The sequence below is a fragment of the Mastigoproctus giganteus genome, chromosome 10, assembly GCF_048544385.1.
Source record: "Mastigoproctus giganteus isolate SK-2022 chromosome 10, ASM4854438v1, whole genome shotgun sequence".
Lineage (NCBI taxonomy): Eukaryota > Metazoa > Arthropoda > Arachnida > Uropygi > Thelyphonidae > Mastigoproctus > Mastigoproctus giganteus.
The window spans coordinates 191,408,297-191,426,612 of NC_143584.1; the positions used below are offsets into that span (position 1 = coordinate 191,408,297).

General features: G+C 35.8%; 1 protein-coding gene across 1 annotated transcript in view; it reads left to right on the forward strand.

Moving 5' to 3' along the window:
• The window catches only part of LOC150079671 (ATPase family gene 2 protein homolog A-like), a 154,162-nt gene that overhangs the window by 116,155 nt on the left and 19,691 nt on the right, over positions 1-18,316 (forward strand). The window contains exon 12 of the mRNA XM_090383161.1: positions 14,510-14,636. Coding sequence (XP_090239287.1) covers positions 14,510-14,636 — 127 coding nt within the window. The remainder of the gene's footprint in view (positions 1-14,509; positions 14,637-18,316) is intronic.

The window sequence follows — 18,316 nt, forward strand, 5'->3', positions numbered from 1 at the left end:
TGTAAAAAAAAATGTACATATAATACTATATATATACATGCAATTTGAGAGATCAAATCTATTATGTCCTTTTTCATAATTTATTTATTCACTTGGTATTGCACTATAACTGGAAAAAGGGCATTGTACATCTTGGGCATAGCTTCTTTCTATACATAGCTGTGAGCAAACTGGGTTTTCTAACTGGGAGGATAATACATTTAGTTTTGCAGCATTTAGTTTACTCATATGCATTTAAAGCTTTAAACATTTCAATCAGTCTCCTTGTAAGTGCCTAGTATCCAAGTGCTGCAATTTGCAGAACTGTGGTCTTTTGTGATAAGAGTATCCTTTTGTGTCAGTGATTAATCTGGTTGATCTTTACATATTTTCCAAGAGATCCACATCCTTCTTGTAATGAGGCTTCCAGACCCTGCATACAGTACTTAAGATACAGCCAAAAGTACAGTAGGACAGTCGCCTTCTTGTCCCAGCAGCCCATCTGCACTACTCCAGGAACTCCATATCCAATCACTCCTTTTGTTCTCCACTACTTTGATTGTGGTACCATCCAAATTGGTATGCTATTCTGTAGTATACTGCTGTCCATATGCAGTACCTTTCATTTATCAATGTTAAACCTCAACTAACACTCCCCAGCCCATCTGTCCAATTTCTGTTTTATTGAAGCAGTACACCTTGATTCCTGTCATTAGTCACTCAGTCAACTCAAGAGAATAAGTTTTATATACCTTCATCATTATCATTGATTAATTTTGAAAACAGTAAGTGGCCCAGCACTGAACCCTGAGGAACTCCACTAATATATTACATTAGCCCAAGCAGTGCCCATTTATAACCAGCCCTTGTCTTCTACCATTCAACCATCCCTTTATCCATAGAAGTAACTTGCCCCTAATGCCACACTTCACCAATTTGTACAACAGTCTTTCATGTGGAACAACATCAAAAGTTCTACTGAACTTTAGCCGGGTGGGTAAAGTGCCTGCCTGGCAACCCAAAGGTTGCAGGTTCGATTCCCACCTCGGGCTTGGATCAAAGTACTGCAAAAACCTTGGGAGGTGCATTATGGCCACAGAAGCCTATGCGCCAACAACTACCAAAAAAAAAAAAAAAAAAAAAACTAAACTCTAACTGTATGATGTCAAAATTATTTTTGCAGCCAGTTGCTTTGTACTGCATCATAATTGTTGTTGTGTTAGGATTTAACGACACACAGGATGCTAGGGCCATATTGTGTCTTTCTAATGGTTAATAGTAGGGTTTGCATAAAACTGAGAAATTTCAAAACCGAGTTTAACCGAAGTTTACTCTTAAAACCGATTTTCTCAGACTTAGGGAAAATAATTAATAGCTTACAGCACAGGTATTTATTTTATCTTGGGTAGATTGTACAAATCATAATCAAATCTTTTAAACAAAATCTGTCACCTCTTATAGTAAAAAAAATTAAAATGCTCCAAAAAAGTAACCAGCTTGAGACTATACAAAATTACAAATTGTATTCAAATCCTTTGAATAAAAACTATCTTCTCGTATAGTAAACAAAAAAATAATAAGCCCTATAATAATAATAAATAAATAAAAATAATGTGAAAAAAAAACAGCTTGGGGAAATTACTTGACTATTTATTGCTAAGATTTTTTCTGAAAATGATCCTTTAAAAAACACAGTATATTAAGCATTTTTCCTGATAGACTTGACCTTATTTTTGTGTTAAAGAGACCAGTGATCGAAAACACTCTCTCAGATTGGACACTTGTTGGTTTAATGGTCAGCAGTGCTCTATAAACTTTCTCCAGCTTTTCACTTCTACTGCTAGTTGCCTCCAAAATTTTAAATTCTTTGCTGATTTCCAATTCACTCGGATATTTTGAAGGCTCTTCAGTTAATCTCTTTATTACACTATCATAATCTCGCATGAGTGTATCTCCAACATCGGAACTAGACGAGTTTTTGTTTTCTTCTAAAAGAACAGTTCGTTTATTTTCAGTTTCTTTATTCAACGCTAAGACTCCTTCGGAATGTTTTGCAAATAATCTCTGATAAATCTCTTCAGCATGCTTTTTCAAAACTTGCTTACTTGGAAAATCAAAAGTTCTTGAACATGTGAATCTTCTTTCCTAAACTTTTTGGGGTTGTGTAGATAGCTCAGCAAAGCCACAGTTTGGCAATTTCGTCTTGCATTGTAACGTTGCAAAAGGCTTTGGTGACACTTTAAAGAAAATGGGTTTTCTGCTGTATCAAGCTTAGCAAGCAGAAATTCTATTGAAGACTCTGCTTTAAGTAAGTCTGTATCTTCTGAGGTTATAGCCTTCAGAAACATTTCAACTGGTCGCAAAGTTTCACATAGCAATTCAAGTGTTTTCCAGTCATCGTCAGACTCAGCTTCAGTTGACAGTACTGCACATAGAGCATTTGGAATGTAATTTTTCAATTTCAAAAATCTCTCAATCATATAGAATGTGCTAGCCCATCTAGACTTGCAATCTAATATAAGTTTATATTCTTTCCCATTAAATTTTGCTTTAACAAAATTTTGTAATATGTCATTTTTGGTAGGCGATTTTTGAAAAAGCTTGCAAATTTTTCTGACTTTGTTAATAGTTTTTGCAATATTGGCCATTGGATTGAAGAAATAAATGAGCTCATCGGTAAAGTCGGTTTGATAAAGCATGCCTTGCTGTCTTTCTTCAACTTCTTCATCATCACTACTTTCTTCATTGTCTTTGGGAGATTCAGAGACTGTGGCACCATAATTGATTGCTTTTTCATAAAGTACATCTATAACTGACAGATGTATACAATGGGCTATACATTGTTGATGATTAGGCGTAATTTGCTTGCCAAACTTAATGATCATTGCTGCTCCATCGGTGGTGCAGGCAACAATATCTTCATCCAAGTTCAAACCAAATTCCTTCAAGTGTCCATTCACAATTTGCTCAGTTCTTCTGCTATCAAGTGAACCATTAATCTCAATAAGACCTAACGACCAATGATTGTCTTTTGAATGCGCATTTATATGGGCACCCAAAACCAATGAATTTTTGAATTGCCGAATGAGTTCTTCTTTCTTAGTTTTATAATAATTCAGAACCATATTTTTAATTCCATTCACTGAGGCTGGTGGTAATTTATCGTATTTGATTGTATAAACTCACTCTTGGAAATTGAATTAAAAGAAAATCCATTTAAAGCAGCTAATTTTGAAATCTCTTCTTCCATAGATTTTTTAACGATAAAGTTTTCTAATGTTCTTACCATTTTTACGGGAGGTTCACTGTTATCTTGTTTAATGTCAATCTGATGCATTTTCTTTAAATGCAATATCAAAGATGATGTAGATCCTCCAGACGACTTCATTATCTTCTGACATTTCGAACATTGTGCTTCATCTTTGCTTTTTCGAGCAAAATAATTCCATACATTTGATTTCATCTTAGACATATTAAGAGTAATAAATATTAATTAGTAGGAATTTATATCACCGACAATTTTAAATAAAAATATTGAAGATAACAAAGGCACAATACTATGCATCACTCCCGCAAGCACTGAATGAAGAGTCTCAACAAGGCAAGTTTCGAAATTTTCATGAAAGAAATTTTTTATTTATTTACTTGCAATTTTTTTTCCCCCCAATTAAATCTATTATATTTTCAAAATTACATAAAAGCTAAATTTGGTGAAGCTGCTTTTTTGGAGAACATTTGATCGCAAATTTAATAGGCATAAAGAAGCAAAAAACTTTCTACGATTGAAATTTGATGCAATATTCAGCAAATCTGTTTCTAGTGGGTAACCATCAATAAGGTGCGTTCCATAACTTGCCGGGCGAACAAGATAGACGGAACGGAGAAATTTTGAGCATTTTCTTTTACGCTATTGCTCCGATTCACTCAGTCGTAAATGAGCACACCTGCATCGTGCCATGATACAGGTGGGAAGATAAAAGGTACCCCTCCCTCCTAGATTTGGGCCACTTACCCATGAGATTCGTACCTTAAAATAAAATAAAATAAAATAAAAAACATGTTTAAAACATAAAGCAGTTGAACGATCCAGACAAACGAACAAACAAAAGAAAATGCGCGTAACAAAAAACTATATTGGAGGGCTAACTAAGAAAATATTCGAATCCGGTTTTAGAAGCTCGGTTTTGGTTTTAACAACTCAATATGAAAACCGGTTTGCAAGCCCTAGTTAATAGGAAATGTTAACATTATTGCAATACCTGTTATATTTTATGGTGTATTCCTGTGTTATTTAGGAAGGTAAACAGTTTTCTTATTAGCATCATCTCCAAGAATCTGCAATAATGTTAGTGATGACTGTGCATTAACACATGATTTAAAGCTGTTTGAGCGGATATTGAGAAGGTGAGGACAGTCCACTAATGAATGATGAATAATCAGTTGTATATGGCATGATGTGCATTGAGGAGCGCTGTCATTCATTAATAGATAAAGGTGTGCAAGGCAAGTATGCCAATTCTTAGCCTTCCTAGAATTACTTCTTCTTGTCTGCTTTTCTAGAAACTGGACAACCACAGCTTTGGATCTGGTTTTATTTGGTAAAGTTTGTTTCCTGGATAACCTCTCCAGATTATTGACCAGCTATTGTAACATGCTTTAAGGATGATGGGTTTGAAATCGGTATATGGAACGGAACTTGACAAATCTGTAAAATAGAAGTATTTGGTTTTTTGGCTGCAAGATCTGCTTTTTTATTTTCTACTATCCCAGAATGCCCTGGGAACCAGCAGAATGTCACAGTTTGGTTTGACTCATTACATGCAAGTAATTTAGAATGGATTTGTTTTATAACAGGGTAAGAGGAGTTGGCATTACTATTTATAGCAGAGACAGCACTGAGTGAGTCAGTGTATATTAAATCAGATGGAATTAGATGTTCAATAATGTGATCCAGAGCTTAGTTTATAGCATAAAGCTCAGCAGTGAAGATACTGCGTTCTACTGGTGATGAGACAGAAGTGGTGAATGACGGGAATATTACTGCGGCACCTACTTGGGTCTCAGTTTTTGATCCATCTGTGTAGATTTCACAGGTCTGTGAATGAGAAAGAGAGTAAGCTGCATGTAACTGTGTGATATTGGAGGGAGATATGGTGTGCTTTCCCCAATGTTGAAAATAGTCATCATATATTACACAGATATTTGTCCAGGGTGGATCTGGTGGTGTCATATCCTGAAATATATTACTGATTTCTATATTCCATGATTGAGTCAGTTTCTTAAATCTAAGTGGAGCAGGTTGGTTTTCATTCGGTTTACTATTGTAAAATGACTCCCATTCGGTTTTGTATAGACATCTCCAACTAGGGTGAGAGGGAAGACTGTGATTTTTGTGCCATACAGCAGAAGTAATGTTTTTCTGTGAAGATGTAAGGGAGGTTCATGGGCTTCAATATAAAGACTCTGAACTGGGGAAGTTCTGAAAGCCCCTAGAGCAACTCGCAGAGCACTGTGCTGGATGGTGTTTAATCACTCTAAAGTACTTTTTATCGCAGTCATACACTGGAGAACCATAGTCCAAGCATGAGAGCTCTATAAAGATGGATAAGGTTATGTCGATCAGTGCCCCACGACAAGGATGACACACACTGGAGGATATTCAACTTCAAACAGATAGTTCGAAGATAGGCCACATGTGCTTGAAAGTTCAGTTTCCTATCTAGTATCAGGCCAAGAAATTGGACAGTGTGAGCAAGACGAACTACCATGTTATTTATCTTTAGCTGTGGATCAGGATGAAGTGACCAAAGTTTGCAGAAATGAGTGGTAGTGGATTTGTGTTCAGCAAGATGGTATCCATTGTGTAAAGTCCAGGATTAATTCTGTTTAGAGCAATTTGTAGCTGTCTTTCGATAGTGTTCATACTTGGCGATTGGCAGGATGTGGTGAGGTCATCAGCATACGTGTATACTTCAATCGTTTTTGGAAGATCTTCCAATATATTGTTGACCCTAATCGCAAATGGAACCCTGTGGGACGCCCTCTTCTTGAATGCGAGATGCTGATAGCATGTTTTGATAATAGACTTGAAATGTGCGTAATTTTAAAAAGTTCTGAATTATTAAAGGGAGGTAGCCTCTCAGTCCTAACTGATGCATATCTTTAATGACACCATGTGGTGTCAAATGCTTTATGAATATCCAGGTTGACCATCATTAGATGTTGTCTCCTGACAGAGCCGTTACGAATGTTGGATTCAGTTCCCTGAATCCAACAACAAAGAATCCCTGAGCAAATCTCCATCATATAACCAGCCCTTTACCACGAAAGTAAAGGGCTGGTTATATGGAAGTGAGCAACTAGTTGAAAAATTCACTTTAATATCTCTTCATTAGTTTTAATGCCTTGAAAGGAGGTCTCATAAGAGGAAGTGGCAGAAATATTATAGAAAGATTCTGCTAAAGCATTTGCAATATCAGTAGGAGAGGAGACTGCAATGGTAGAAATTTCCCATTGAGTGCTTCTATTTTTTTTTCAGATAATCCGTGTGTCAGTATTTTTGTTAATAGTTGAAGCAAAGTTAATCCAGGCATCACGTTTTGCTTTTTTTTTAATTTGTCTTGCTCTGGCTCTGAGTTTTTTGAAAACAATGAAGTTGGCAGTAGTTGGTAATTTTCGAAATTGGTTCCAAGCATGGTTTTTTTCTCTTTTAGCTTTGGAGCAATTTTCATTCCACCATTGGTTTTGGTGTGCCCGTTTGCACTGGTCAGATTTTGGAATGGAAATTTCGGCTGCCGATAATATATGGCTGGTAATGTGTTCGGTTACATCATCAATATGTTGTTGCTGTACATACTGTTTGTTGAGTAGGATACAAGTAGAGTAGTTTTTCCAGTCTGCTTTGTGGAAATTCCAAGAAGTACAGGCTTTAGGGCATGACACGACCTGTGTTTGAATTGAGCTGATGATGGGAAAATGGTCACTGTCGAACGGATCATTCAGCACCAACCATTCCATGCTTGGAAAAAGAGATGCTTAGCAGATAAGTCTATGGCAGATGTTTTACCTCTAGGTCAGTGGTTTTCAACCGGGGTGCTGCAACAACATTCCAGGGGTGCCACGTAATTTGAGTTTAAGTTACTTAAACTTATTATTATTTTTTAATTTATATGTTTATTTCATTATAAAAAGGTGTACAGTACCTTTTTAATTTTGTGGTGATCTGTAATTGATGTTTACTTAGTACCTCTGTATAAAGAATAAAATATATACTATAATATAAAATTTGTATTATGAAATGTAATTTTTATAATTATGTTATTGTAATAAATATCATATAACATATATATTTTTAATATTATATATACACAGAGAGAGAGAGAGAGAGAGAGAGAGAGAGAGAGAGAGAGAGAGAGAGAGAGAGAGAGAGAGAGAGAGAATCGGATCTAACAAGCAGAAAATTGAGTAGGGGCGCCGCAAAATAAAATAAATTACTTAGGGGTGCCGTTATTAAAAAAAGGTTGAAAACCACTGCTCTAGGTAGTTGAACATGAGTTGGAGAGCCAGTCAATACAGTCAAATTATGGTTATCTAGGAATGTTTCAATTAATTGGCCTCTCCTATCCATGGTAGAAGATCCCCACATTGGATGGTGACCGCTGAAATCACCAAGTAAACAGACAGGCGGTGGCAGTTGTGTTAAAAGGTTGTCAAGGATAATTAGGTGGTATATAAACAGATGCAAGGGTTAGTGATATTCCCATTGTCATCCGAACTGCTACAACTTCTAAGGAGGTTTCTAATTGGAGATGTCTTGGTGGTATGGTAGTTTTGACAAAAATACCTACCCCTCCATGAGGAGAAGAGTCAGAATCCCTGTCTCGCCTAAACATAGTATAGTTTTTGAATTTGAGTGAAACTTTTGGTGATAAAAATGTTTCCTGTAAGCATATGCCTACTGCGTTAGTGTGTACGAGTAAATCATTCAGATCATCTATATTACTTCGTAATCCTCTGCGGTTCCATTGTAGAAATTTGTTCATCGATTGGGTTTATTTGAGGAAGATTGATCTGACTGTTTTTTCTGAGAAGGTTTCTGTCTGCTTAGTTTTGATTTCTGAGAAGGTTTCTGTCTGCTTAGTTTTGATTTCTGAGGTTTCTGTCTGCTTGGATTTGATTTCTGGGAAAGGTTGGGTGTCCTGTGTCCATGGTATCATTGGCATGTAATTTTAGTACCATGTCGTCATAGTCTGATTGAACATCCATTTCCATGTTACTATAGTGTGGTTTCACTTTCTTCTGGTTTTCAATGCTAAAAGATTTTGTTGTTTCGGACAAGGTTGAGATTACATCAGTTGGGATACTGATTGGAGTGTTGCTGGTTTCATTAACTGTAGATTTTTTATTGCACATTAGCACAGTTTTGGCCCAGGTGGCAAAGAAAATGTTTGGTTCTATGGAGACATCTGACTTCTGCACTTAAAGCAACAAATGGGATTTGGGATGTAGGGCCGAATCTTGCAGTTTAAATAACCTGCTTTAACAGAAGATGAAGAGTCAGAGTACTAAATGTCAAAATGATTGACCTGGTTGGTAGTAGGTTGCCATCTTTTGGAATAATGCAATCATAGTTTTGCTGCATAAGAAAGGAGATAAATCAGAAATTGGAAATTATAGACCAATTAGCTTGTTATCCCACATCTACAAGTTGTTCACAAGGATCATTACTAACAGATTAGAAAGAACACTTGATGAGAATCAACCGAAAGAGCAAGCTGGCTTTAGGACAGGATTCTCAACTATGGATCACCTTCGCGTAATTTCACAGCTAATGGAGAAAGCAAATGAATATAAAACACCATTATGCCTAGCATTTGTGGATTATGAAAAGGCATTTGACTCCATACAGCATAAGGCAATGTTTCGGGCACTGGAAAGACAAGGCATAGATACCCCATATATTATGATTTTGAAGAAAATATTGAGAATGCTACCTCCTTTTTGGAATAGACAAGGAGACACAATATCTCCGAAGCTGTTTACTGCTGCTCTTGAGGAAGCTTTCAGAAGATTAGACTGGTCGCAGAAAGGAGTCAACGTGAATGGAGAGTACCTTAACCATTTATGATTTGCAGATAACATTGTGGTCATAAGCCATGATCCCAAAGAATTAGAGGAAAATCTTAATCAGTTATGCACAGTTAGTAAGGATTTTGGACTAAAGATGAATATGGCTAAAACAAAAGTAATGATGAACAAGTATGCCACAGAAAGGGACATAATGATTGAAGGAGCAGTAATTGAAAAGGTGCAGTCATATACTTATCTGGGACAAGTTATTAGCTGTGATAATGATACATGGCTGGAAGTCAAGAGAAGAATAAATTTTGGATGGATAGCATTCAGGAAATATAGTCACGTACTGAAGAGCAATATCCCAGTTTGTCTGAAATGTAAAATAATGAACCAATGTATACTCCCCACCATGGCTTATGGAAGTGAAACTTGGGCACTCACCAAAAGAATGGAAGAGAAGCTGAGAACTACACAGCGAAGAATGGAACGAATTATATTGGGAATCAGACTGTTAGATAAGAAGAGAAACACATGGATTAGGCAGAAAACTCAAGTAAAGGACATTCTTATCAAAACTAAAGAACTAAAATGGTCTTGGGCAGGACACATAGCTCGAAGACATGATGACAGATGGACTAAGAAAATAACAGAATGGTACCCAAGAGTTAGAAGAAAACCTTGAAGAGAAAGGTGGAGATAGATAGATGAAATTCATGAGTTTGTGGGTAGTAAATGGATGGCCATTGCACAAAACAGAAGGAACTGGAAAGTTGCTGGAGAGGCCTTCATCCTGCAGTGGATTGAAAATGGCTGATGATGATGATGCCATCTTTTTGGTCATTATTCTCCATGTATGAGCACTTTTTATTCTCTGAGTTCTTGTATTATCTGTTCTTCAGACACGGATAGTAAGTCCTATTCGTTGATAACTCCTTTTGAGGTGTTCAGAGTGTTATGGGGTGTAACTGACACTGGAATACTGTTAAATGATGTTAATTTTAACAGCTTCTCTGAATGAGTTGTCTTACAAGTTACAATTAGAAGGTCTCCAGAATGAAATGTTCAAACCACCCAGCACTTGACAAAGGTTTGCACTTGTGGATCAAACTCAATACCATTCAGGTCCTCAAACAAACTTTTTGCTTTAGCCTGGATTATACTGGTGGATATAGGAATAGCATGTTAATTTTGATGTTCAATCCATTGTGCCAACATCCTTTCTAATTTCTCCATAAGCATTGGCCTCATGATCTTACTAGCCGTCATTCTCGTCATATTTTTATAACTGGTTAATTTTCTCAGCCTAAATCCTTATTGTTCTTAATGCTGGTTCGGAGATCCCTGTGGCTCTTACTACGTCAATGGTCCATTCATTACATTCATTCCTCTTAATCACATCATCTAACTTTTTCTTTGAGGGTTATAAATTTCCTTTGTTTTTGCTGCTGGCAGCTCTTTGGTCATTGTTTTTAAATTTTACCATGGGGTTTGATTTTAATTTACACTAAAGTGTAATTAGATAGTATGAACCAGAGCTGTAATGCTCAATACGTTCTACGTTGATATCAATATTTGTAAAATAATAAGAGAAGTTTACCTCAATATAGTACGTGGAACACTCCCATACAATACTCTCCAGAAATTAAAATGAAGAAATCGAAAATCTTACATTAGAGTAACAAATAATTAAAAATCAATTTAACACAATTAACATTGACATTGATTTTTAATTGTGATAAATTGATTTTTAATTATTTGTTACTCTCTGATGTAAGATTTTAGATTTTGTCATTTTAATTTCTGGAGAGTGTCATGCGGAAGTGTTCTACATACTATATTGAGATAAACTTCTCTTATTATTTTACAAATACTAAAGTGTAATATGTTGCACAAATTTAAGGAAAAATAACATTTGTGATGCTTCTGATTCTGCAGCTGCAGAGACTGAACACTTACAACATCATGTGCTTACAGCACTCACGTGGTGTGCAAGGTGACTACACTATACATCTTCTGTTCGGAAAAACCTGAAAGCATGTAAGTTCCCTTCAAAATTTGTTTGGAAATTAGTATTGATAATGCACCTGTTGTGGTTGGTTTGAAAACTGGGGTAGCAAGGAAATTAAAAAAGAAGTTTGAGCACTTGATGATAATAGGCTGTCCTTGTCATCTTATTGTGTGCCTTCCTGTGAAAGTGGATGAAAACTTGGAAGACTTTTACTACTTTCTAGAGAGAGAAGTGCTAAAAGAAATGACAGAGTTAAAAAATTTCAACTATGCACTTCACAGAAGTTAAAAAAAAAAAGTTTTTTTAAGCACGTTGGCAGATTTTGGTTAAATGTGTAACTAGATTGGTAGAACAGTGGCAGCTTCTGACATGTCTGCTTAAAGAAGTGGTTAGAAAAGTAATGTGAACACTTTTCAGCATTACCAAATTGAAAATACAAGTGAGCCACTAAGTGCCAGTGACCAATGCTCAGATCCGTTTCATGATCCAAAAGTTTCAAGAAAATGGACCACCTCTTAATCGCAGACTTCTAGTGAAAATAATTCTAAACAGGCCAAACACACTGATAATTCTAGGCATGTTATCCTCACTCATGCAGAAAGTCTGTTCATGTTTCTCTCTTCTGCCTTGACTAAAGCAATTTGCTTATTTCTTTTAAATGTTATGCCAGTGTTTGAAAATACAAATATAGCTTTTCAATCCAACATACCTCACATCCATGTATTGAGGTCATTACTCCTAGATGTGTTGCGCAAAATAAATTTGCACAACACATCTAGGAGTAATTGACCTCAATCTTCCATTTTGGAAATTATCATTAGCATTAGTAGAGGCATATAATGCAATAAAGCAAGCTTTATACAGCATCAGCCAAAAAAAAAAAAAAACCTTCCCATTTCACTGATCCATTCATTCCAAATGTTTATCTAATTCTGCCTTGAATTATTTAAGCTATCAACTTCCACAACGGCAGATGGAAGTTTGTTCCAGCAATCAACTACCCGCTGGCCAAAGACTAATTTCCACACATCTGTTCGACAACTGTCTTTCCTTAATTTCAGTTTATGCCACCTTGGGTTTGTAATCTGAGCAAGAGAAAGAATCCCATCAGCATTGAGCCTGCTCAATCCATTCAAGGCCTTATACATCTCAATGAGATCACCTTGCAGGTGCCTAGTCTCCAAATGCTGCAGTTTGCAGAACTTAAGCCTTTCTTCGTAAGAGCACCCCTTTGTTCCCCCTCCCTCACCAGTCTAGTTGCCCTTCTCTGTACTCGTTATAGCAACTCTACATCCTTCCTAAAATGAGGCTTCCAGAGCTGTACACAGTACTCAAGGTGTGGCTTGACCATTGTCTTATACAAGGGGATAATCACCTCCTTATCTCTGCTAGCAAAATTCCTGTATATCATTGACAAGACTCCATGTCCTACTCTGGCAACCTGTCTGCACTGCTCAGAAAACTTCATATCTGACTGCACAATTACCCCAGGTCTCTTTCATTCACCACTACCCTAAGTGTAACACTACCCACTTGGTACATTTCTCTAGGGTTACTGGTACCCATATGCAGTACTTTGCATTTGTCAATGTTAAACTTCAGTTGCCACTCCTCAACCCATCTGCCCAACTTTTCCAGATCCTGTTGCAGCAGCATACTTGTTGTTACTGTTATTAACAACCCTGCCAACCTTTGTATCATCTGCAAAAACTTTGACATTAAGCTTGTTTACATCCATCGATATCATTAATAAATATACAAAACGACAATGGGCCCATCACCGAACCCTGCAGGACACCACTAATAACATTAGTCCACGAAGAGCAGTGTCCATTGATTACCACTCTGTCTTCTCCCACTCAACCATCCTTTTATCCATTGTAGCAACTTGCCCGTAATGCCATACTGCTCCAATTTGTACAGTAGCCTTCCATGTGCAACAGTATCAAAAGCTTTCCTGAGATCCAAGTATATGATATCAAAATTATTTTTTTAATCCAATTCCTTTGTGACCCCATAGTCATTTATGCTACCAAGTTCATGGAGAGCCAAAGTAAGAGAAGATTCCCTTCCTTTGCTCATTGAGGAAGTACATTATGGCTATATGTGACTACATGGTACCCCATTGCTCTTAGAAAAATTGTTTTTATAAATGTTGCAAAGTAGCAAAAATTTCATCAATTGACTGCCAGTCAATTGATGAAATTTTTTTTGAAAATGCACTGCCAGTGCATTTTGAAATTTTTTTGTAGACGAGTTTCCAATACTTCTTGGTGTCATTAAAGATAACAGATATTTTTCAGCATTGGTTCTCTCTATTGCAGTGTGAGATCCTACCAGAAGCTGTTATAAAAAAAGAAGAAGAAAATTCATGTGCACTGGTCCTTAGTTGAAGAACTGACAAGTGCACAAGGTAGTTTGAAATATAACAAATTAACCCAAGCCATGTTTGGCATTTTAACAATTCCTTATAGCAGTGCTGAATGTGAGAGATTATTCAGCTAGGTTAGAAGAAAAAATTGACTTCTCTTTATGGTGAAGCTTTGGAAATGCTCCTGACAGCCAAGTCTAAACAGCATTTTTATGAACAAAATTTTGACTCTTCTTTTCTGAAGAGGGCAAAGCATGGAACAGTATATTTTTTGAAGCAGTGAAAATGAGTTGATGTCTAATAGTGTGTGTGAAAGCATACTGTACTGATAAACAATCCTGTATTTTAATATGAAGTATGTATTTTGTTAGTGAAATTTAATTTCTATTACGTGTACTTCAAAAAAAAAAAAAAAAATCTCATGTTTTCCTTGTCTTTTGGGAAGCACTCCTGCTTTTTTTTTTTTTTTCCAAAAGATGGCAGCTATGTAGTTGTGCATGGTTTTGCTTTAAGAAGGAAAGATGATATTTATGAATCTCGGATATTAACTTTACCACATATTACAAAGATATGAAACCTGAATGTCTTTGAAAATTATTTTCTTCATTCCCATCTATTTTTCCCTCAACATTTGGGAGATGTAACTGATGAGCAAGGTGACACTTTCATCAGGACATATCCATAATAGAAAAGGAGTACCAAGATCACTGGGCTACTGCTACGATGATAGATTACTGCTAGTTTCGTATGTAGTATCTTATATGTTTGATTAAACTATTTTAAAATGAATAATACCCATATTTAAGAATAACATATATATGTTATTATATGATATTTGAAATTGATTGTTCATTAAGTTACTAAAATTTCAGTATATATTCCAATGGGACATAATTTTGGTAATTTGGAATCAGTGGATCAGAATTACTTACATTTTTTCATCTGGAGGTACAAAAAAAATTTCTTTCTTTTTCCAGTGTAATTATTAATTAATGATTATTTCTTGATAATTTAGTAATAAGCATTTACTTTCATTTTCAAGCATTTCAATTTACATTAATAATTTTCTTAAATAGCTCTTCAAGTGGACACAATGTTGGGGAAAGGGTGTTAGCTCAACTCCTAACAGAAATGGATGGGATAGAAGAACTAAAAGGTGTAATAGTGGTTGCAGCTACCAATAGACCAGATATGATTGATAAGGTAAATTTTTATGAAATTGCACATTTGCTTGCAGTCTAATAACAGCCTCTCCAGCAGAATACCACAGGAGATTGATTACACTGGTCAACATGTAAAATGTTACAAAAATAAAATTACCCAATTTTGACTAATTTTGTGCTGCTGAACATGAAAATCATGTTAAAATTTGTCGATTAGCTCTTGTTTTCGAATTACAGTTGGGGTCTCATATTAGCAAGTTACTCTACATTATCAACTATGGCCCTCGGCAAAGTGCATGACAATGCCACAGTTTCAGTACTACCATGCTCTTATCACATGATCAGCAACTGTTGCCTCAAATGCAGCTTGAACTCTGTTGCAGTAATCCTCGAATATGGCTAGGTACTGGATGATTTGTTCTCAATTAATGGTTGTTCTCTGTGAGATTACTACTTTTTGCGCAGTATTTGTGTTGTGTAAGATTAACATGGCCCTTAGTTGTGAATAGTCCGGATGACTTCTGTTACGTATGTGAAGAAGTCATGTCAGCTTCAAGAAAGTGTTTCTTAACTCGAGCCATAAAAATGGCCTACTTATTGTACTTTGGTGTAAAGTAGGTGACCAGGACAAGAATATGGAGGGAGCCAATAAATCATGTCACAGACTGTTCTGTATGGTGCCTCCTATTAGAAAAGGAATGACAATGAAGAAAAAGTGGACAGTTATGTACCCAAATATACCATCTGCAATTCATCCCATGCCTCGTGGTGAAGTACTACCTATTCCTGAACCACCCGACCATTTTTCTGTACTCTGATGAAGATGAAGACACTGATGAACATCAATTTGATATACACGAAGAAGTACAGCAGCCATCTACATCAAGGGAACCACCATTTTGCCAAACCTTTATCTTTCTGAACCACGTAAAATCACAGAAAGTGAGCTTAATGGCCTCATCAGGGATCTCAAATTGCCGAAGAATAAGGCAGAGCTTTTGGCCTCGAGGTTACAACAGTGGAATTTTCTAGATCATTCTGTGAAAGTGACATTTCATACTCAAAATAAAGACTATGATAAATTCTATCAAACAGAAGGTGAACTCACTGCTTGTAAGGATGTTGATGGTCTAATGGTAGCAATGAACATGAGGCACATTCCTGAAGAATGGTAACTATTTATAGATGCTTCCAAGGTCATTGTGTAATAACACAGCCTTAAGGCTGTGTTATTACACAATGGAAATATGCTGCCTTCAATATCTCTTGTGTATGCCGTCCACAAAAAAGAAACATATGCAAACATGGAGAACATTCTCTTAGGTGTACACTATCAGAATATGAGTGGCAGATATATGGTAATTTAAAACTAATGGCCATTATATTACACCTGATGAAAGTGTACAAAAGGGTTACACTAAGTATTGTTGCTTTCTCTGCGAGTGGGATAGTTGGGGCCAAGGATATGCACTATGAGAAGAGGAGTTGGCCTCAACAAAAATCATTAATACCAGGAATGCAGAATGTAGCATTTGAACCTCTGGTAGATCCAAATAAAGTTTTGCTTCACCACTCCACATCAAACTGGGGCTCGTGAAAAATTTCGTGAAGGCTTTGGAAGTGAACAGTCCTGCATTCACATACATGCAAGAGAAATTCCCAAGACTTAGTACAGAGAAAATTAAGGCAGGCATTTTCATTGGTCCACAAATAAGGCAACTTTTCAAAGATGAACAGTTTGAATGTGTCCTTAGTGATAGCGAGAAATCAAACATTTCGAAATGTTAAAGCCAGCAACTACAGGCAACTTGTGGAAGATCTCATTACTTCTTAAGAAAATCTAGGGTGAACATGTCATTGAAGATGCATTTCTTGCACTCACACCTGGATATCGCCATAGGATATTTCCTAATTATTAATAAGCTGTAGCAAAAAGACGCACAAATGTCAGTCAAAATATTTAATATTAAAAATTTGTACATATAAAATATTCTCCGTTACATATGTATGTAATCATGTGGTAAGTAACTACATTACATATCAACTTAAAATGCCAATCAAAATCATGAATTTATTAATCCAGTGGCCTTGGGCTGCTGAGTTTTCATAACTTTGGTCGATTTTGGGTTGTACTTTGGCCCTCTTCCTAGTAAACTAAAAGGAGTTTTACTTTAAAATCCCTGCAGTACCACCCAACAATAAAGTCAACCGATCCTTCGCCGTTTGAAGCCTGGCATGTTTTTTTTTTCTTTCTTCTTTCAATATGAAAATTCTTTTACGCATTTGTTTCCAAAAAAGTCCTGTTTCATCTATGTTAAAAACTTGTTGAGAAGTTTAACACCACTCTTCAATAATTTTTAGAAGTTCTTTTTTGAAAGTTTCGGCTCCTTTTTGATCTGCACTCGTGGCTTCTCCCTGGATTTTAAATCTATCTTACCAGCCCTTACTAGCTTTAAATGGTTCCACATTTTTTTTAAAGTGAGCTTTCTTTAGATCATCACATAGGCTAATCACTTTTTCTTTAATAATATTTAACTTAACGGAATTGTGTGTTGGATATTATCTTCAGTAAAATTATTTATAAGTCTCTCCGTTTCAATTATAATATCCGGCCTGGTTGCTTGCAGTGGAACAGCTGTCTTTCCCGCTGTTAAAATTAATTCTTTATTTTTTTATAATTGTTCTTACAGTTGAACCTGCCAGTCCTAAATTATTGCACACATTCACTTGTCGTTGAACGGAACCGGTTTGCTTCAAAACATATAATTTAATTTTTCAAATTCAGTATTTTTCTTATCTTAGTAGACTTCATACCGCATCCAGACATTGTTCTTTTTTAATTGTTATCCGCCATTATTAATCTTCGAAAATGTAACTGCGTTGCATTAATTATGATACAGTGTTCGAGTAACCTGTCCTTTACGGATGATGTCTAACACTGTACTGGGTGATGACTAGACTTTGGATAAATGCATATAACGCAAATATTACAAGCAATACACTTGATCATTTTTTTAAAATGTTGATCTCGGAACTACGTAACAAGTCACCATAGTGCAATTAAATTAGCATAGGAGAAAATTTTGCAAGTCAGCGTGGGGAAACTGCTATTAATTTTTAAGCTATCAACTACATCAGATGAAATGTTTTCGGTAAACATGCCAAAAATTCAATCTGTACGCTGGTAAAAGAGCGTTATAGTGAGTTGTGACAGCATTAGAGTGAGATATGGGTTATAATATAAGAACAGCATTATGGCGAATCAGCATAGAGTGAACCGTGTTATAATGAGGGCTTGCTGTACTGAACTTAAAGTCATAGTATTAACTCATTATTTATGATATACATTCTAAAATATCTTTGAATATAGTCGACATCCCCAGAAATATTTTATTACTAAATTGGAGGTACAAGTAATTATTATCCAATAGATACTGAGTTAATGGGGGGGGGCATTTATTTTAATTATTTATGTATATTATTTAGTCAGCATAAAATTCATAAATTGCAAAATCATGAATTTAAAATTAAATAAATTCATGAACAAAGCACAAATTTCAGCTCTAGAAATAGAATAAGAGTTGAGGTGGGCAGGGGAGTAATTTGTTTTAAGTTGTACTGCCAACTCTCATGTAAAATGCCAGTATTATTATCTTTATCAGAAGATAGCAATTAGCACTTTATACCAAATCTCTTGAAATATCAAGTAACATTTGTTAG